This window comes from Leptodactylus fuscus, chromosome 8 (genome assembly GCF_031893055.1).
Source record: "Leptodactylus fuscus isolate aLepFus1 chromosome 8, aLepFus1.hap2, whole genome shotgun sequence".
Lineage (NCBI taxonomy): Eukaryota > Metazoa > Chordata > Amphibia > Anura > Leptodactylidae > Leptodactylus > Leptodactylus fuscus.
In genome coordinates, this window is record NC_134272.1 from 19,679,568 (window position 1) to 19,700,863 (window position 21,296).

A 21,296-nucleotide genomic window follows, 5' to 3' on the forward strand; every position below is an offset into this window, starting at 1 on the left:
ACTCCACCTATAGAATCCATACAGGAGATCGGCTGACAATGCTGTGATGTGTGATACTGTCTGCTGAGCTGTAAGGCCTGCTTTACATCTGTGTTCGGTAATCCATTCGGGGAGTCTGCATGGGGACCCCCCAAACGGACTACCGAACGCATTGGAAGGTGGTGTGCAGTGAAAGCACACGGACCCATAGACTATAATGGGGTTCGTGTGCTTTCTGCACGAGTCACGTGAACAGGTAAGTACATTGTGAAGTACTTTTCTATCCGCAAGTTCCGTGGTCCGAATGGATTACCGAACGCCGATGTGAACCAGGCCTTATCCTATTCTGAGTGATCCTGTCTGCTGAGCTGTTGTATCTAATCCTGCAATGTGTGATACCGTCTGCTGTGTATCTAATCCTATCCTGTATGAAACTGCTGAGCTGCGTATCTAATCCTGCAATGTGTGATACTGCCTGCTGTGTATCTAATCCTATCCTGTATGAAACGTTCTACTGAGCCATGTGTGATACCGTCTGCTGTGTATCTAATCTGCTGAGCTGTGTATCTAATCCTACCTGCATATAAGCTTTACTATACCTCAGTACGCAGAGTTTACAGCAGTCCCATTAGACAGTATTCTGGAGCTGTATTCACCTCCTCCTCTGCCTCAGGTGCAGGATTTCCTCCTGGTATTTGGGGATTGCAGTGACTCATTCACTATCAGTCACCAGATGATGGAAGTTCATCCCTCCCTGCCACCTTGTGGAGACTTGGAGCATTGCAATATTAATAGGAAGGCATCCATATACCTTAGCTGTTACCTGGCAGCTATTCCTCTCACCTTTGCCTGTACACATGCACGCTGTACTCAGTAAAGGGCTGGGCATTGAAATTCCATAAGTTAAATCATTCTTTCCCTGTCAGGCCTGTCCTCGCTGATAGGCGCTTGTGCTCCCCATGAAATAACAAGCGTCCTTTCCGTTCGGTGTGCCTCTTACCGTTCCTCTGTTATTCAAGTAAAACCAGAGACGTCCATACAGAGTAAGTTATGTGAGTGCATGTGGGTTACCAAGGGGGGCAGCTAGGAGGAAGCCAAATATAAACAAGGGGGGAAATAGGTATCTCTGCGGTATCTCATTCACACTTGCGCCTGCTCTCCATCCGTTGTGAATCCACCAAAATTGCAGAAAACAGATTGGGTTTTTATACGGACCATTTGTAAGCCGTTGCCATTCACTTCAATGTATTTTTAAAGCAACCTGAAGGTGTCCATTTGCAGCCTCTCTGCCGTGAAACTGATTTTTTTTTTGGACCAAAACAAAGTCAGACATGAAGGTTCCCAAGTGGAGAGGAAACTAGAAGGGACACAGGCCCCAACTGCAGAGCTCTTCCAATTTGTAGAGTTGGTTTTAACCATTTCCTTCCATTGGGGGATGGAAGGGGGGTCCGCCTCGAGCGACATCAGGGGGCATTCACACGTAGGAAGTTGCCGCTGATTCTGGCACAATAACTCGCGTCAGAATCAGTGCTGTAAAAAAAGTCTCCCATTGACTTCAGTGAGTTCTTCACGGAAAACATTGAAGTCAATTGGAGTCTTTTTTTCAGTGCTGACTCTGCCGCGAGTTATTGTGTCAGAATCAGCGCCAACGTGTGAATGCCCCTAAGAGGAATCAATAGTTTGGCCACCTGAATGAACCATGTGATAAGGCATGCCCGGCTGGGGGAGAGGATGCCCAGAGCAAAATGGTTTGGGGTTGTAGCTTTAAATCTACATGACAAATGGACTTAATTGCTCTCTCGTTCGCCTCCAGATAGGGACTAATTTTGGGACATGCGACACAGATGTGCAAGAGGGAACCTTCGGACAATCCACAACGCCAACAGCGATCAGAAATAGAAGAGTCAACTTTATGGAGAAAAATCAGGGTTCAATACCAACTAATGAGCAAATTCAACAAGTTTTCCTGAATTCTGACACACCCTAGAAAAACCATGGAGGCATCACAGGATATGTTTGATATCGGAGGGCGAGAAGAGAAGGGAAGGGGAGGGTGGTGGTGGGGGGTGATAAATAGTTATATAAATAGGAAATGGATCTATTCCGGGGGTTGTTGGGGTCAGGGACTTTCTCAAGCCAGTTGAGATCCCTAAGTGGAAGGAGGATAGAGCAGGAGAAGGACCTATAGGAGAGTCAGAAGGACAAGGAGTGGAGGAAGGTCACTCTATGGCAATCCCTCTCAGGCAGGAGGGAGGGTAGGGGAAAAGGGGTCTGCGTCAATCAGTGAAGAGCAGATAAGGACATGGAGGAGGTGAGTCCAAGAGAAAGATAGGAAAGGAGTAGGGGAGCCCCAGCTAGTGAGGAGGCCTAAAGCCATTCGGGAAGAGGGGTAAATACAGTGGGATAGTGTGGTATAAAAGGCCTGCCATACATGAATAGTGCCCCTGGTGAGGCTGCTAAGTACTAGGGAGGCATTAGGGGTGTAACAAGGAGACCAGAGGAACCATTGGTAGGGAGCGGCAACAAGTGCCATTCCAGGGAAATATGGCGGAGGGGAGTATCAGTGGAGACCAATTCAAGCCATCTCACAAGGTGGACGGCCATGTAGTAGGATTGTATGCCAGGGAGTGCGAAGCCGCCCTGCGTTTTGTGGTGGGTAAGGGGGGAATAGGCGAAGCACGGGCGGGAGATCTACCACAGAAATAAGAGGCTACGGAGGATTTTCAAAAAAGAAGTAGGGAGGATCATGGGGACTGTCTGCAGAACATAGAGTATCTTAGGGAGGATATACCTGTATGTCTTAAGAATATTTTTCTGCCCATCCAGGAGACAAAGGGAATGTGCCTTTTATTTAGCTGCTGTTTGAGGTCAGTCAGGAGGGGGCGTAGTTGGGGGAGTAAAGCCGAGTTGGGTCCGCAGGAATCCTGACTCCCAATACTTTAATGGCGTGGAAGGACCAAAGAAAGGAAGTGGAGGTTTTCAAACATTGGGGCATTGACATTAAGAATTTCGGGCTTATCTCAAAGCTAGACACTTCTCCGAAAAGGGTGACTACACGGAGTACCTCGGGGATAGCAGAGGAGGGATTAGAGAGGGGAAGTATTACAGTCTTGCCCCCATTCTTTAGTTACATTCACAGTCTCCCATCCATGGAGTCTCCTCTTTCAGAAGGGCCCTCAAGGGTTTAGGGCAGGTGAGGAAGGGGCCAGATTCTTTCATCTTTAAACGGCCACTAACCTTTCAGACAACTCAGTCTCATTTACTAGAGCATGGATCGGGACTAGAGATGAGCGAACACTGTTTGGATCAGCCGATCCGTACAGCACGCTCCCATAGAAGTGAATGGAAGCACCTGTGACGCTGACTTTACCAGTGGCCAGCCAGCGTCACAGGTGCTTCCATTCATTTCTATGGGTGCGTGCTGTTCAGATCGGCTGATCCAAACAGTGTTCGCTCATCTCTAATCGGGACCAAAATTTAATGCACTTTAATTAAAAATGTGGTTCCTGCCTAAAAAACCTCACCAAGTCCAGGGCCCCACGTGACATACAAACGTTGCAGCTCGCCCCCGCCACAGAAACACTGAATAACAAACCATGGCATTTTACAGTCGCATTAAAGCAAATCCTATCCCCACTTTGCGGGAAAATACGCTGTGCAGACATGTGGCGATTCCAAAACTTTGCGGTTTTAGAAATAACAGCACGTACATTATATCAGGGGTAGGGAACGTACGGCTCTCCAGCTGTTGCAAAACTACAACTCCCAGCATGCATACTGGCTCTGCTGTTCTGGGAACTCCCATGGAAGTGAATGGAGCATGCTGGGAGTTGTAGTTTCACAGCAGCTGGAGAGCCAAAGGTTCCCTACCCCTGCATTATATCTACAAAAACACCTATAGATAGGATTGAAGCAGAAAGTCCGCAGAGGAAACCTCTGCGAACTCTCTGTGCAAAGTGCTGCAGGGTTCCTGCATGTGTTGTGTTGTGATGTGTTGCTGCCGTGGGTTTTCCCGCAGCACTTTTATTTTGCTGCGGGACACCAGGTGTGGCCTTAACCCTAAATTCTTGCAAATTAGTTACATGTTGCATTTTACTCTAGGGAAGTTTGTTCATAGATACATACATGGTGGATTCACAGTGAGTGGAGCGTCTGTTCTCTCTTCACACAGTGGCTGTAAAGGGGAGGGGCTTATTCTCCTCACAGCCTGCACAGACATGTCTGCAAAATGTTGCTCTGTGCACTGTACTAAACATTCTGCACATCTCACAATGTAAGAAAAGTCTTCTGTGTACTTGTATCTACTTCTGGCTTGTGTGATTACAGATGAGATCACAGTCAGCAGCAGTTTTACTATCTCTGCTCATACATTGCTCCTTTCCAGTGTCATGCCTGCATAAAGTACACTGTCGTAAATTCATACATTTACGCCGTTTTAAACTTGGTCTAGTTTACATAAGAAAATCTGCGCCAAAATTGTTCTTTTTTGCTTATAAATGTGAAGTTAGATACTTCGAAATGGTAGGAAGGGGAAGTGGTTATAACCTGCAGGTGACTGTGGGTGGAATAGTCCGTGCTGGGGGATCAGATCAATCACCAGAAAAGACACAAACGTCTAGGAGGGGATTTAAGGGGGAAGGGTTCATTTATTTACACAGGAGTGGCGGTCACTGCATGGGCCTTCCATTTAGTAGAACTACAAGTCCCAGGTATCCACGACAGTCAGGGCAGGCCAAGTCCTTGTCACTTCCTCAGAAATGTAGGTGAACACGAAATATTTACGAACATAAGACATCAGCCGCTGCCCGGCACTACAGTGTGCGAGTGACCAGCGGACTACGTGCAGTACATGGAAGTCTCCACAAGATGGGGCTGTATTAATCCCAGAGTCCACTGGTAAGTTCTGTCATAGTCAAAGCACAAATTCCGGCTGTTGTTGCTAGTACTTCCGCTGGCGAGGGAAAATGGCAGACGAGCGTTTTGGGGTAGGCACAGAGTCAGGGTCCATGTCGAATAGATCACGTCCGGTCTTCAGGATCTGCTCTTCGATCTTCTTGTGCCGCTTCATGTCGGAGAGGACTTTGTCCAGTCGCGCTTCTCTCTTCTGACTGCGGGCCGAGCTCCCTAATAAGCAGAAGACAAGAAGTTAATTAATAAGAAGTCCTTAAAACACAAGTGTTCACCAGGCAGCGCGCACCCATACTGTGCCCATCCCAGTCACTAATCTTATCATTATCTTCCTGCTTCTCTATCCCCCATACTTTACACCACTGCTGTTGCTTCCCTTCAGCTCTGTTCAAGCTATGATCAGTCTCTAGTTTAGCTATAAATACGGTCTCATCAGAGGTCCAGGGCGCTGTTCACTGTCCACCATGCTTTATACTGCAGCTCTGCTCCAAGTTACAGCTACAATCATAGAATCACTGCCTTTATATCGGGGATTAACAGAACAGAGAATCTGCCAGCAACCTGTACTCTGCAGGCTCCATCCCTCCGCCATGACTTACCAGGGGTTCGTCTTCTGTCAATTAACGAGTTTTTCGGAGTGACTGGCTCATCATCAAAATCGAACTCTGTGGGGGGCGGAGTCCTGGGGAGGGTAAGACAACAAACATCAGACGAATGACAAGTGGAATCCGACAAATCACTACAGGCAACACCAGTGACGTCATCACTAGAGATGAGCGAGTACTGTTCGGATCAGCCGATCCGAACAGCACGCTCGCATAGAAATGGACGTAGCCGGCACGCGGGGGGTTAAGCGGCCGGCCGCCGTCAAAGCGGAAGTACCAGGTGCATCCATTCATTTCTATGGAGCGTGCTGTTCGGGTCGGCTGATCCGAACAGTACTCGCTCATCTCTAGTCATCACTGCTACCTCACATACATCAACGAAGATAACCCCTATGATAATGGCGCAGCCCCCCTCCCCCCAATGACGGCGTCAGATTATCATCCGCATGCTGCCAATGAGTGAGAACATGGACTGTCCTGACTTCATTCTGTTCACAGGTGAGGGTTTGTTACAACTGTATATAACAATGTGGTCTCCAAACTGATAAACTGTAACAACCAATCGGTTCACACGAGAGTTCGGGATTCCGTCCCCCGTTCCACTTAAAATATCCGGTGAGAAAAGTCCTAAAAACAGAATTTCTCTCTACGTCGATTTGTGGTGGAAACCCAGCGGGCTGGAAGAACGGAAACCCAAACACTAGCGTGAACCTAGAGCCAAACCTTCAGCTGTGAGAAGATTTCAATCAGGACGGGTTCGGTGCACACATTACGGCACATGATGCAGGAGACCGTTTTGGCGTTGGTGTCGCCCCGGGGTCACTCACGATTTTTCTTCCTCCTCCTCTTCCTCCTGCTCCTGGTCTGACTCCTCGTCCAGGGGGTCTGGCTCAGGGGTGGGTGGTCGGCGCAGCAGGATGTCCACCTGTAGGGGCAGCGTCTTCTCACTGGCGATCAGCTCATACAGGCGTTTTATCTCCTCCGGCGCTGGCGTCCAGCCATCAGTCTCATCCAAGTCATCATCGCTGCAGGGGATGCACCAGTCTTCCTCATCCTCGTCCTCCTCCTGCCGCCGCTCATCCCCTTCACCCTCCTCATCTCCTTTCTCTCCTTCATCCTCTTCTTTCTGACCCTCCTCGGCCTCTCTCGCCTCCTCTTCTTCTTCTTCCTCCTCTCCTTCTTCCTTCACGGCCAGGGACTCCATGCCAGACGTCACCTTCTCCTCGCCATCTTCTGAGGCTTCCTGCATCTAAACATAGGCAGGGTGTAAAGTTTATGTTAGTTAAAGGGGTTGTTCAGGAATTACAGCTATGGACCAAGAGGGCGGTGAGGACACTCACTTGTACCCGGTACTCTGGTGTCACCAACGTTGTCCGATCTAGCAGCGCCCAGGGGCTTGGTCTGGCACAAGTAGGAGCAAAGGACGTCACCAGTGGTGTATGTGTGTGACGCTCTAGGACCGCTGATCAGCCTCAATGGCCGCCGAGCGCTACTGCCAGAACAAGCCTCCAGGCGCTGGTGGATCAGACATCAGAGCGCCGGCCGGGGACAGTTTCATGAGGTTTCACCTTCCTTGCCCCTCTGGCCCAGAACTATAATCCCTGGATAATATGATAGGAGTCCTCCACTGGTTATAATGAGCTAGTAGTGACGTCATCACTACACAGCCGCTGTATTACCGGCTACATCATCCAAAGTGCTCAGCAGCATGATTATAATGGCCCCCTGCAGGGTGAAGTCATGCAAACAGCGCCCCCTCCGGTCACCACTCACCGCACTGCCTGCACTGATCTCCCCTCTCAATAAAATCCAGCGCTCTTCAGGATGATGAGGAGGCCGACATCTTGTCTGATTCTGTTTACCCCGCCAGGATCGTAAGACATCACTTCCGTTCTTAGTCCTCTACTTGCTATGTTCTGGGCCCTCCACGCGGTGGCGCTGTGTGGTTAAGGCTGTGTCGGCCATCTTTATTTCGGACCGTAGCACTGTGGACGAGGCTGCAGCCAGTCTACACAACATTCTCCGCTCATTTGGCGGATTCTTAGAGACAAATTCAATGTTGGAGAAGAAGTGTACACGTGAGGACCCCGGCAGCTTGTGGGAATCAGACGCAGAATGCCCACAGTAAACATGGCCGCGCCAGTCATGTGACCGCAGCGACAACGGCTTAGGCCTTTGAACTGGCCAATGAGCATTGGTTTGCGTTCCAAGCCTTTCATCGTCTGCGGGGTTTGAGCGTCACGTGACGCTGTGGAGGCTTTCCTATTGGCTGTTGACGAAGGCGGCCGCCAAATACGAAATAGGGATCGAGTAACCGATGGTTTACTGCAGCTGCTGAGGCCTGAGACCGGGAGAGAACGAGAGGCGGCCGGGAGCGGGAGTGTGGCTGTCGGGGAGGTAGGCCTATGCGGCGGTATAGTATAGAATAACTATAGGATTCCTATAAACCTGCAGGACAAAGCTTTACCGTTCAGAGCTCTGGTAAAGCTGGGTGCTGTGCCGTGTATCCTCCCCGGGCAGGGGGACTGGAGCGCGTCACCTGAAGACATCCAGACCTGTGGGGGGTTTAGTGCCCGTCTTGTCATCTCTGGCCGGGCAGTGACTGATGAAACCTCCGCCATGTGCCCATGAGCACCATGTTATACAGCGGGGCCATCTCAGTGCTGACAGGCTGGGGTCCTGTGTGGTTGCCAATGGATATGACTATGCATAAGGGAACTTTATGGTTGGTCTAGGCTTGTCATACAAGCGGCCGTGGCTTACACCAGATCCTTATAGCTCGAAGTGGCTTATTCCTTATTATTATTCTGCGGCGATGACGTCATGTGACGCTGCGACCGATCGCTGGTCTGTGCGGTGACTCTCGCGCAGTAGAGAAAATATCCCAACACTGTCCCCCGAAGTAGCGATCCCTTATTATGTCCGCACACGTTTTTGCAAGCTGATAAAATCTGCTTCAGGAATTAGGAAACATTTTTATACATGATACGTTTTTTTGTTGCGTTATTTGACATGGTTTTAATTGCAGATTTTTTGCTCTAGCGCACTGTATGGACCTGGAAACTTCTCTTTCAAAAAACGCTGGTAATTTTTCTGCCTCCCATTGACTTCAATGGGTTTCTCAAGGCAGAGTCCGCCTGAAAATCTATGTCACTTTTTTTTCCTGCTACTGACTCCCATTGAAATGAATGGTAGGCGGATTCCACGTCAACATTCGCTTGCAAAAAAACTCTGTGTGAACATACCATTATTAGGGCCCGTTCAGAGGGGGCGGATTATGGCGCGTAATACATGTCCTAATCCGCCCTCTCACAATGGTGGTCCGCCTGGTTGCTGCAACCTCCGGAGTCAGCCCATTCATTTGAGCCGACTCCGGGGGGGGGAGGGGGGGCAGCTGCGACAGTCGTGGCAGGCAGGTTTTGACCAGAGAGTGACGCGGCTCACCACGTCATTCTCGGTGCCAAAACCCGTTATACCGCCCCCCGTGTGAACTAGCCCTTACTATTAATGAAAATAAGGCTTTTACTGTGTTTTTGTTAATTATGTAACGGCCCCCTCAATGTCCCCACATGTAGTATAATCCCACCACCGGTGTCCCCACGTGTAGTATAATCCCACCACCGGTGTCCCCACGTGTAGTATAATCCCACCACCGGTGTCCCCACGTGTAGTATAATCCCACCACCGGTGTCCCCACGTGTAGTATAATCCCACCACCGGTGTCCCCACGTGTAGTATAATCCCACCACCGGTGTCCCCACGTGTAGTATAATCCCACCACCGGTGTCCCCATGTGTAGTATAATCCCACCACCGGTGTCCCCACGTGTAGTATAATCCCACCACCGGTGTCCCCACGTGTAGTATAATCCCACCACCGGTGTCCCCACGTGTAGTATAATCCCACCACCGGTGTCCCCACGTGTAGTATAATCCCACCACCGGTGTCCCCACGTGTAGTATAATCCCACCACCGGTGTCCCCACGTGTAGTATAATCCCACCACCGGTGTCCCCACGTGTAGTATAATCCCACCACCGGTGTCCCCACGTGTAGTATAATCCCACCACCGGTGTCCCCACGTGTAGTATAATCCCACCACCGGTGTCCCCACGTGTAGTATAATCCCACCACCGGTGTCCCCACGTGTAAAAGAACACCCACAGTGTAAAATCCTAAATACTTAGGGATTATTTTACAATATTTGGCTAAACCTGCGTCTTTCTAGGGTTCAGCTAAATCTGAAATTTTGGGGGGGTTTGTCTCCGGGAAGGCAATCAAACATAAAAACATTGTTACCTGTTCTGGGCTATAGAGCTGTTCCCTGGGCTCCTATAGAGATCTCTAATCCCTGCACAAATTGCCCCCCGGATAGTGGGAAGTACCCCGCCTTGAGAACCTCTTCTCTATCTTGTGTGGTGTGTGAGCGGCTGCCGAAATGTTCGTGTTCAACTTCTGGGATTTGAAGCTGAATTATTTTTTTCTACTTGAGAGTTTTTCTGCCTCCACTTCAATGGGAGTTATCTGGTGAAATCCTGAAGAGCAATCATGGCGCTTATATTTTCTGCAAGGGTTGTATTGAATGTGAGGCAGATTGTAGGAAAATTCTGGAACTAATTCTCAGACCAAATCAATCTGATATTTGGCTCCGGATTCAGTTGTATGACCCTCCCCTTACAGTACGGTGGATGGCGTGAGGCGGCGTGTTATTACAGAGCGCTGCTCGTCTAGTTGGTATTACACATTTGATGGCCATGGCTGTTTAACCTCTTAGGTACCATAGTCAGAGTTGACTGCAGAGTCTGGGTGTTTTGAGGGAGGGGCTCCCTTTCACTTCAGCTGCCCTTGAGGTTGCCCGTACTGTCCCTTATTGGACGTGTCCACTGTACTCCGCACCTTCTATCAGATGCCGTCAGTTCTATTCCAGGTCGCCAGGTGCACGCTGTATAGGCCTTCTCATAATACACAGACAGACCCCAATGTGAGGATGACTGTGCCGACTTCACCTCCATCACATGTGCTAGTGTAGATGCATCTTCTGACCCACTCCCTTCCTTGTTGCTTTCCCAGCGCACTGCCTGATGACCGTAGGGCTACATGCACACCTCAATGCTTTACTTGTGTATTTTGTTGCAGATTTTATCTATTATTACAGGAGGAGTAATCAAAGAACGTCCATTTCTGCATGGAAAGTCTGCTGTGTGTGAATGAGGTTTTAAGACTTTTAGGTTTTGCTAGCTTAAAGGGATTCTACCATTAAAACCTCTTGTTTTGTGGATAAGACATTGGAATAGCCTTTAGAAAGTTTATTCGTCTCTTACCTTTAGACGTGGTCTCCGCCGTGCCGTTCCTTAGAAATACCGGTTTCTACCGGTATGCAAATTAGTTCTCTCACAGCAATGGGGGCGGACCCAGCACTGAAAATGCAATGGAGGCGTCCCCACTGCTGCTCGAGAACACGATCCTGCGACGCCTCTATCTTTGGCTGGATCCTCCCCATCTCTGTCGTCTTCCTCCTGCGTCACCTCCGACGCTTGCGCAGTTGGCTCTGGCAGTGAAACATTAGTAGAGCCAACTGTGCATGCCGGCGGCCATTTTTGGGAGGCCGCTCTTGCTCTTGTAGTTCAATGCGGGAGCCGGCTGGCATTCGCACTCAGCTCTGCTGGTGTCTCACTGGCAGAGCCAACTGCGCAGGCGTCGGAAGTGACGTAGGAGGAAGACGACAGAGAAGGGGAGGATCCAAACGAAGATGGAGGCGTCGCAGGATCGTGTTCTAGAGCAGCAGTGGGGATGCCCCCATTGCATTTTCAGTGCTGGGGCCCGCCCCCATCGCTGCGAGAGAACTAATTTGCATACCGGTAAAAAAAAACTGTATTTTTTAAGGAACGGCGCGGCGGAGATCACATCTAAAGGTAAGGGAATAGCCTTTAGAAAGGCTATTTGTCTAACATCCACAAAAAAAGAGGTTTTAATGGTAGAATCCCTTTAAATATCTCTGTAGTCGGCACCACAAGCACTAATTCACACGGAGTAACGCAAAGTGTTTTTTGTGCTTATTTTTACGGCCATAAAAAGACGTTTCCATTGAGTTCTATAGTAAAATACTCCTGTATTTTTACGTCCGTAAAATAATGGACGTAAAAATACAGGCGTATTTTACTATAGAAATCAATGGAAACGTCTTTTTACAGCCGTAAAAATAAGCACAAAAAACGCCTCGCGTTACTCCATGTGAATGGACCCTTTAATGTGAAGGAAGGAATACATTTTACTCACAGAATTTCTCATTCATTCTGAAGGTGGCGCTATTTCCTTATGTAATCCGCCACTGAATTTGTGACTTCTGCTACATGAGCATGTATGGGGCTGTACGCCCGGCCTCACTGAATCAAGTTAATGGGTCCTCAGAGGCCCATCTGTAATACCCGCCATTACTGGTGGCTATTTTTTTTTCACTGTCATGTGCAGCGGCCATGCTGGCGTATATTCCTCACCATAGAGCTGCCTGCTGTTGGATAGTTACATACGTTTATATGCACGCTGTAATACTGTCATTAGGGAATCGTCTCCAATCTGAGGTAATACTACAACTCCCAGCATTCCCAGCCTGTTACTGCACCTCTGTGGCTCTTGATCTGTCCAGTGTTGTGGCCATCCCTGGTCTATGTATGGGTCTCGTTACTGCTCTCAGCTATATCCCAGGCATCTTTCTGTTTGTGCCTATGATAGTTCTTCTTGTCGGACATATATATGTCATTATATTATTCTCATTCTGGTTGCTGTTTTTCAGGTGACGTTATTAGATCTGTGGACCCCCTGTCACAGAGGAGCTGGGGATCAGTGACTATCGGCCACTACGTGTGTCCTGTACAGGTGAGCGGTCATATCTTTAGGGTCAGAGGTTGTAATGACACCTGGGCACTTTAAGACCTGAGGGGCCCAAAGATCCTTCTGCCACTAGAGAACACGGTGCTATAAATGACATGATGGTTGTGGGGTCCTGGTAGAGACTTTGGCTTTGCTGCTTCAGGTGATGTCTCTCGATTCTTATGATGGCGGTCACTTGGGGCAGGGGATGTGGTAGAGGTGTAAACCTTTGTAGTTTGCTGTTGGGACAGGTGGACGGGCCTCCTGCAGGTTTTAGCTGATGTGCTCATGAATCCATTTTGCAGGTAACATATTAAACATGGCAAAGAGAGTGAGCATGATGGATGGCCATGTGGTGAACAAGAAGCCCTCGCCTTCCCGGGTGCGAGTAGCGGTGCGGCTCCGGCCATACATGGAAAAGGAGGAGGATAAGGCCTGTGTCCGGGGCCTGGACTCTCAGTCACTGGAGATTGTGAACTGGAGGAATCAGCTGGAAACCATGCAGTACCAGTAAGTGACCAGTCACCTGCTGGGGGCGCTATGGGAGTTACATATTGATCATCCAGGACTATTGTACTATAAAGCAGCCAGTGGCACTACTACTCCCAGCAATGCCCTATTAGCCTGAAGCTTTCAGTGCATCTTGGGCGTTGTAATCTTGTAACCTCTGAAGAGCCGCAGGTTGGAGATGGCTACATTAGAGTCATCTGCCAGGTAGTGGACGTCATGTCTTCTGCTATAGACTTCCCTATAGTTGTCCCCTAGCTTTTTTGGCTACAGATATAAGTAGTGGCTGACTTTATACAGGACTTTGTTCTCAAGGCCTTGTGTAAACCAGTTTTGTTTTAACCCTTTCTTTGCTCCTCAGATTTGATGCCTTCTACGGGGACAAGGCCACCCAGCGTGAGATCTACACCGGGTCTGTGTGTCCAATTCTTCCTCACTTATTAGTTGGGCAGAATGCCAGTGTGTTTGCCTATGGACCTACAGGCGCAGGTATGTGGTGTCCTGTCTATGACGGAGGTTTGGTCTGTAGAAACCGTTCACTCTGTGTAACAAGTCGTCTTCTTCAGGTAAAACCCACACCATGCTGGGCAACCCAAACCAGCCAGGCATCATACCACGAGCTGTAAGAGACCTGCTGCAGATGACCCGGGGGGAGAATGGGAAACCTGTGGAGGAGAACTGGATCTACTCCATCACCATGTCCTATGTGGAGATCTATCAGGAAAAGGTGGGTGACAAACGTCATGAAGTGCGGCTGGATGTCGTCTGTATCCTCTAGATGTGTCTGACACTTGATCCCTCCTCAGGTGATGGATCTACTGGAGCCCAAGAACAAGGACCTTCCAATCCGAGAAGACAAAGACCACAATATCCTCATCCCGGGGGTGACTGAGAAGACAATAAACACCTTCTCAGACTTCGATGAACATTTCATTCCTGCCAGTCAGAACCGCACAGTTGCCTGCACCAAACTGAACGACCGCTCCAGCCGTAGCCATGCCTTACTGCTCATTAAGGTGAGGGGGCTTATTGGTTTACTACGGAGGGTTCTCCTTCAGTCACATATCACAAGGACAGCCTCAGGCTATGATAGAAGACCAGGAGCAGCCATGGCTACTTCCCTCCTCAGGTTGATGTTCATTGGGTGTTCTGGTTCACATTGTGCAGTAGATGGACCTGCTCTCCTGTCCACACTGCATTAGGGGCGAACTCTGACTTACAGTCCTCGTTCTGTACGGTAATGGGATTATGGCGCATTAGCTTTGAAGACTGCAGGAAATTTACCGTAATGACTCCCAGAGGGTAGAAATGGCACTTATGAGAATGCAGATTTTCCAGAGCTTGTTTAATGTTTGATTTATTGTGTGGTGAGCTGAGGGCTGGATCATGCACTTTTCAAGCAGTAGGTGGCACCAGTGGTCTGTGGTATAAATAGTGACAACCCAGTCTTAAAGGGAATCTGTCAGGGCAACTTGGGACACGAAACCACCTACAGGCCTTGGATTGGGGGTTTAGTGTTCCAAATCGGCCTGCAATGAAGCCACCCGTGCCTGCAACATACATTAAAAAGCTTTATCCTCACCCTGCCGCTTGTATTCCCTGTCCCAAATCAACCTGACAGATTCACTTTAAAATCCTGCTAGTCTGACACCTTGACAATCCAGGATGATTAGATATTCTCCACCATTAGATGCTTCACCCCCATACCTGAGGTGTTTACCACAAGCATTGGCACCAGAGACTTCACTGTGTCTCACCGGTGAAGGTGGAAGGTGGAAGTTTCCACCTGTCAGGTGGAAGTTTATTGCCTGCTCGGATTCCAGTTTTTCACGACCCTGTGAAATATTCAACAGCAAGGAAGGCGCCATAAGGTTCTGCAAATCGAGGATGTAGCTGCTTGTGGATGTGCCGGTTATCACAGAATCCTTGTACTGAGACCTTGGTTTATGAGCAGTGGTCAACGTGGTGAGTGTCCTGGTGTTTGGGAGAACAAGGATGAACTGGAATGACACCAAGAGGTCTGTGGAGTTGACCCTTGGGATTGGGAGAACGGCACATAGTGTTCCAGTCTGTACTGCAAGAGCCAAGTCTATGGAGACAAACCATCAGAAGGCGCTAACACCTCACTGGGCTACAAGCCACACATCCACCTGAGCTAATGTCTACCATGGTGCACAGCGACGGAGACTTAAATAGAGGCCTCTGCTTCTGCTTTTGTCCTGAATGCTATGATGGCCAGGGTTTGGGCTGGAGACCACGTGAAGAACACCATGAGGGGCCTTCACAAGAGGATGTCGATTAAGATGTGGGCTGGTATGCTGTACAATAGCTGCACCCCTCTAGTCTACATTACAGGTACTCTTGGCATTACATTCATTTGGAGCGGCCATTTCTCCAAAGTGTCCCGGAAGACGTTTCCATCTGGACAACATCAGGCCACGTGTTCCTGTCAGCAATCTGCGGAGGCCTAGACGGACTGCCTTGGCCTGCAGCATCTCCAGGCATATCTCCCATTGAATACATCTGGGATGTCATTAGTCGCTGATAGTAATGTCAGCTGTCATGGGCATTTTTTGATATGTGTGTCCAAGTGCATTCAGCATGACATAGCGTTCCTTAGACGCCATTAAGGAGAACCTGCTAGACTGATGTGGGACACTAAACCATCCACAGGTCCTTAGACCTGGAGATTAGTGTCCCAAATCACCCAGTTATAAAGCTGACAGTGCCTGCAGTAATAACTAACCCTTTATACTTGCCTAGAGATGAGTCTGATGAGCCTTAGCGGACTCTTCCCTGGTGCTCCCGGCGCCTGCGCGGTTCTTTAGTGAAGCAGAGGATGAACACTCTGGCTTAAATGTGCATATAGCAGGGGTACGGGGCATTTGTTTGGTTGTTTTTTTTTGGGGGGGGGGGTACAGGGCGATTTGACAATCTAAACCACCCACAGTCCCTTATGGAACAGGTGTTGAGTGACCTAAGTCACCATGACAGATTCCCTTTCATCACCTCCTAGTGCACCAAGGTGTGTAAGTGCAGGGATTCCTGCGGGTGGCACTCCAACTAAATACGGAATAAAGAGGTTTTGAATATTTTATTTCCATTTTTCCATCATTCTGCATATCCTTTACCATTTAGTAAGGTCAGTCCATGTACTTAAGGAGGTCACTAAGAGCTCTTGTATGGTGTTTTGTGCAGGGACTCCATAGCTACTGTATTATACACATGGCACCAGTGTCCGTGTGTGTTTGTTTTTTGTTTGTTTGTTTTTTGTTTGGTTTTTCATTTTTAACAAGTGATCAAAACGTTAGACGTTCCCACAAAATGGAGCCAATAAATGACCTTAATTCACCTCTATTTATGGAAATATAAAGACATTACAGACGTCATATGATGTAACATCATTTTAGATTATTAGTTTATTAAAACAATCATTTGGTATTTCCGTATGGACTGACCCGCCAAATTTACATAATGACATTTTCACTGAACCAGAAACGCCATAAAAATAAAACCTAAGAGATGGCGGCTCATCTGCATTCCCCCACCCCAATTTTACCTCATTCTAAATTACTTTTTGCATATTAAATGTTACCATTAGGAAATGCAGTCTGTCCAATATGATAAGTTATGGCTTTTGCAAGACATTAAGTAATAGACATAAATGTTTTGGTCAGGGGTGTCTCCATTCTGGGATTTCAGTCATTCCAAGTCTTTTCCTTCTTGGTGTACCTTTCGTGTAGTTAGTGTCTGATACTGAGGACCTTTTATTCATCCTTCCAGGTACAGAAGACTCAGCGGATCCCTCCTGGCCGGCAGCTGACAGGAAAACTTTATCTAATAGACCTAGCGGGGTCCGAAGACAACCGCCGCACCGGAAATCAGGGCATCCGCCTGAAGGAGAGCGGCGCCATCAACTCGTCCCTCTTCACACTCAGCAAGGTTGTGGATGCTTTGAGTCAGGGGCTGCCCAGGATCCCGTACAGAGACAGCAAGCTGACCCGGCTCCTGCAGGTGAGTGCACGTGATAACCTGACGTATCGGAGGGCTCTGCTATATTGCACCCACAGCCAGGATTGGGGGGGGGGGGTTATCCATAGCAGGGTTTCTACAGCGTCTTGGATATCACGTGTCTAATGTTTATTGGTTTTCGCAGGATTCGCTTGGTGGCTCCGCCCACAGCGTCATGATCACAAATATTGCTCCTGAACAGAAGTATTATTTTGATACACTCACTGCGCTCAACTTTGCTGCTAAGTCTAAGCAGATCATCAACAAACCATTCAGCCAGGAGACCACACAGGCACCAGGTAAGAGGCCATCTCTGGGGTCAGACATTGGGGAACGGTCTTATAGACAGAAGGGTGACAGGAGATGCAGAGTTGTGTGATCTCATGTCTTCTCTTCCCCCTCCCCAGTTCAGTCCACCTTGAAGAGACCTCGAGATGATCTGGAGAATTCAGCGCCATCTAAACATCCTAAAAAAACCAAGACAGATTCTGCAGAGGAGTCTCCTGATACATCCAGAGAAAAGTACGACCCGTTGCCGGTGGGTATGGCTAGCTGCGCGTCACTGAGCTTACTGAGCTCCCTTCTGCTTTTTTACAGGAAGAATCTCCAGATTGCCGCCTTAGACTCAGCAGTGGTGGAGAGACTGCTGAAACTGGACAAGATCCTGAGCGAAAAGGGAAAGATGGAGAACAAGTTACTGAGCACGCCCAAACGGGAGCGAATGGCCTTACTGAAAAAGTGGGAGGAGAGTCAGCTGGAGATTGAGGTGAGGCAGGATCTTTACCTAATGAGATGCTAGTTATAGGAATTACCAGGAATTTAAAGGGATTTTCCAGTCTTCTGACAGTAAAACATAACTGGGGGTTGTACTCCAATGGTGGCGTTAGTGCTGTGGCCTCTGCATTGTTTACAAGTGTCCGGACGCTGGTTCGCACTGCAGGAGGCCGCGCTAGTGTTTGCGGTGCAGGGTTTTGCAATTTTCTGCTTTGCTTTGTGGTCGTCTTGTGTGCCCGCACCCTCCTGCAGATCGCCCATAGATATGACATAAAGGGACACACATTAACCACTTATTACCTTTCCTGGTTGCATTAATCTCCTGCATGTCTTCCCATTCCTCCTCAGAGGCTGAAGGAGAAGCAGAAGGAATTGGAGGAGAAGGCTCTGGCAGCAGAGGCCCGTATGGAGAAGTCTAACAACTCCGACTTTGAATTCTCTGACTCCAGTGTGAATGAGAGTGCGTTCCGGGCACCCCTGAAAACTCGCGCGACATCCACTGCTAAGGCCAAGAAGGTGCTCCGTGTCCTGCCCTTGCAGGGTGAGAATCTTGGAGACTTGAAAGTGGAGGGAGGCACAGGCCTGGGTAGGGGTCAGAGCTCCTCTGTTAGTAGTGTGTGTGGGGGTGATGGCGGGGGAGGGTGTGTACTATTAACACAGACATTTAGATGAAGTGTTTCCTGCAGCTGAACTCTTATGTGTCTGGTTTTGTCCAGGTGTCAACCAAAATGCAAAAGAAGAAGGGATCGCAGTAGTCGAGAAGAAAAAACGGGTGAGTAACTCTTCCAAATGTTCTCAAGAGGAAGCGGAGGGCCACCTAAAATCAATATAGCAGCAAGTCTAAACCTCAGTGGCTGAAAGTTGTCCTTGGATAGTTGTATCTGGAGGTTTTCTTATCTTATCTGTCACTTCCACAGAAAGCCCATGCAGGCCGTGAGAATGAGCCCAGCTGGGAGATGAACGTGAGGACGGATCTGCTCAAGAATGGCAGAGAGAAGATTCTGAATCTGCTCAACAATGGCTCCATAAAAGAGCTGAAGTCCTTGCAGAAGATCGGGGACAAGAAGGCCAAGCTGATCGTGGGCTGGAGGGAGGTCAACGGGCCCTTCAAAAATGTAAGGAAAAAAGCAAATTCTGACCCATTGTATGGCTATGTACCTGTACTGTGCGGCGGGTATCATCAGACTCAGCTTAGTCTTGCTATGCCTTAGTTTAGCATATTTTAGGTTATTTTTTTAGATAGAATTTCCATTTCTAAGACATTTTAAAGGGATTATTCAGTTTCTGACATTGATGTTCTATCCTTAGAATAGGCCATGAATATTAGATCTACAGATCAGTGGTCACAGACAGTGCGGCTCTCGGTATTGTTTATATAGTACGATCCAAGCTGCACACTAGTGGTGAATGTAGGTACTGCACTGCCATACCTACACATAGTGCTGTCTCAGTACCAGTGATCTGCAGGGGATAGGCCAGCAATGTCAGAAATGTATAACCCCTTAACGGCTTACATTTTGGAACATAACATGTACCCTTTATATTTTAAACTTCTTGATCATCCTGTGTTTTGGGTCAGGGCTCTTAACTTTTCAACGAACATGTCATAAATGAGTAGTGCAGGAGAATATAAGGAAGTCCTGTGATGTCTTATCAGAAATTCTTTCTCCATGTACAGGCCACTTTATTCCTACTTCCTAAACAGATATTCTCTCAAAACTTTGCCAAAGCTATCTTGGCCTCACAGGACAGACTGGAAATCACTGACTCTTCAAGCTATAGCTTACAATAGAAGTCTATGGTGATAGGAGGAGGTGATGAATGTGCATGCCTGTCCCTTTATGCAGAGTTTCTTTTCAGTGTATTGCTCAACAAGGTCTTATCTGGACGTCTGTCACTTTGTCAGCTGGCTCAAGCCTGCTCTTTAAATGCATATTGGTGCACGTTTAGAGACCTAGACCATGTGCTTTAAATGTACAGCCGAGGTGTTGCCCAGTAATGCTCTTCTTAGGTCACTGGAGATTAAGAGATGACTTCTTTCTTTCAGGTGGAGGACCTGGCCTCTATGGAAGGGATGTCTGTCAAACTAGTCACTTCCTTTTTAAAGGTAAGATCCAGGCTGTGTCTTATGTATATTAGCATTGGATCAGAACCTATGACTGCTATATATGAGTAGGTCTGATCCTTAAATTCCTCTCTCCCCACAGGCCAACATCCTGAGCATAGTAGCGAGCTGAAGCTGCCCCCGGACCTTGCACTTCTCTCGAGAAGCCTCCCCCTCATGGATTCTATGAAACCTCTTATACACCTGCCTCTTGCACAATCCTCTGGCCGACTGGTAAATGAGGTTTGTGCGGCAGTGGGGTGTCCGGCACCTGGTGACCCTTCCACCATACAGATCACTGTGCAGAGCGGTGCCATGTTATATGATTTAATAGTGTTTTATCTGTGCTGTGAGCCTCCGGACCCTACAACAGGCATCCTACAGACGTGTCCATAGGGTCTTGTATGTATTGTGTATGCAGCAGTTACACTTAACCACTCGTGTATATAGGACCAATGAATTGACAGAAACTTTGTACAGACTGATCAGCAGGAAGCGAATGTCTAAAGGACTCGGCCATAGAGATTGTGGTATATTGTAAATTATTTGCTCGTCTCTATAGATAGACTTCCATGATTTTCTGTGTTTTACTCTGCCCTCCATATGCCCTGCCGATGAATCCCATATGTTATAGTTATACCTGAACTATGTATTTTTAATAAACTTTTGAGCTTTTTTTATTTAAAGCTTCTCCAAATCCTTTCTCTCCAGGGTTACAATTCAGAGATCCCAAGGTATGAGTAGTGATAATGTCCAGTCACAGACAGCGAAGAGTTAAATGCAATGTACAGAGAACTACTGGCTGGGTATTATGGGGATGGGATCAGACAGGGCTGAATCTTTTGCAGTAAAGCGTCCAGAACATGGCAGCTCTTACACTAGAGAACCCCTGTGTAGTTGCAGTTGACATCCCTTATTATTGAAGACCAATACAGATGTCAGTCCTGTGATAGTTACTTGCTTTCACCTCTGCTATAGGGGGCGCTGCATTTATAATTTTAGTTTTGTGGGGTTTGTTTTTTGGGGGGGGTTGGCTTGATTATAACTGAGCCTTGGTGTGGATCAGATCTGGCTTAGTCTGGCCTGGAGAATTCTACAGTATATCCTATATTCTCCTTCCATATAGGTGTTGGGCTGGCTACACGGGACAGTCACACATCTATTTCACGCTCAGTCCTGTTTGATACACGAAAAATGGAAGGATAATAGAAAAGTGTCCATATAAATGGCCTGCACATTTTCATGTTACAGTCATAGAATCCAAGTAGTAACCTGTAGGGGGCACTATAGAGCAAATACTAGTAAAAGTCAAATGAATTTGACAACTGGCCATCATGTGACTTCACTACAGTCAATGCAAAGCTATGGACCTATTCACATGACTGTTTACTTTCATTCTAACAGATCGCGCCGTAGACGAAGTTCATGAGAATCTCTGAAAACTGATGCAATACAGATGTGCAGGGGTGACTACAAATGGACTGGCCCCATAATACATTCACCAGCAGAATAGTCCATTTAGTATATGACTGAGGCCGTATC

General features: G+C 48.0%; 2 protein-coding genes across 2 annotated transcripts; one reads left to right on the top strand and one right to left on the bottom strand.

Annotated features, from left to right (window-relative positions):
- Positions 1-4,605: 4,605 nt before the first annotated feature.
- Positions 4,606-7,372, bottom strand: PAGR1 (PAXIP1 associated glutamate rich protein 1). The gene is made up of 4 exons (XM_075285537.1): positions 7,266-7,372; positions 6,320-6,741; positions 5,487-5,569; positions 4,606-5,103 (listed from the first exon to the last, which is right to left on the bottom strand). Exons 2-4 carry the CDS (start codon positions 6,739-6,741, stop codon positions 4,919-4,921), a joined length of 690 nt encoding a protein of 229 aa, XP_075141638.1. The 5' UTR covers positions 7,266-7,372; the 3' UTR covers positions 4,606-4,918.
- Positions 7,373-7,841: 469 nt separating this feature from the next.
- KIF22 (kinesin family member 22) lies at positions 7,842-19,963 on the top strand. Its single transcript, XM_075285898.1, has 15 exons — positions 7,842-7,889; positions 12,282-12,364; positions 12,664-12,868; positions 13,227-13,354; positions 13,432-13,592; positions 13,672-13,881; positions 16,649-16,879; positions 17,022-17,175; positions 17,284-17,398; positions 17,474-17,642; positions 17,999-18,191; positions 18,367-18,422; positions 18,568-18,765; positions 19,698-19,757; positions 19,858-19,963. Exons 3-15 carry the CDS (start codon positions 12,678-12,680, stop codon positions 19,885-19,887), a joined length of 1,896 nt encoding a protein of 631 aa, XP_075141999.1. The 5' UTR covers positions 7,842-7,889; positions 12,282-12,364; positions 12,664-12,677; the 3' UTR covers positions 19,888-19,963.
- The last annotated feature ends 1,333 nt before the right edge of the window (positions 19,964-21,296 follow it).

Coding starts and splice junctions, on each gene's coding strand:
- PAGR1 (XM_075285537.1), bottom strand. CDS start 6,741: ATGCAGGAAGCCTCAGAAGATGGCGAGGAGAAGGTGACGTCTGGCATG. Junction 5,570..6,319: donor GAGGAGGAGGAAGAAAAATC/GTGAGTGACCCC, acceptor TACCCTCCCCAG/GACTCCGCCCCCCACAGAGT. Junction 5,104..5,486: donor TGACAGAAGACGAACCCCTG/GTAAGTCATGGC, acceptor TCTGCTTATTAG/GGAGCTCGGCCCGCAGTCAG.
- KIF22 (XM_075285898.1), top strand. CDS start 12,678: ATGGCAAAGAGAGTGAGCATGATGGATGGCCATGTGGTGAACAAGAAG. Junction 17,643..17,998: donor AGAGTCAGCTGGAGATTGAG/GTGAGGCAGGAT, acceptor ATTCCTCCTCAG/AGGCTGAAGGAGAAGCAGAA. Junction 19,758..19,857: donor TAGTCACTTCCTTTTTAAAG/GTAAGATCCAGG, acceptor CTCTCCCCACAG/GCCAACATCCTGAGCATAGT.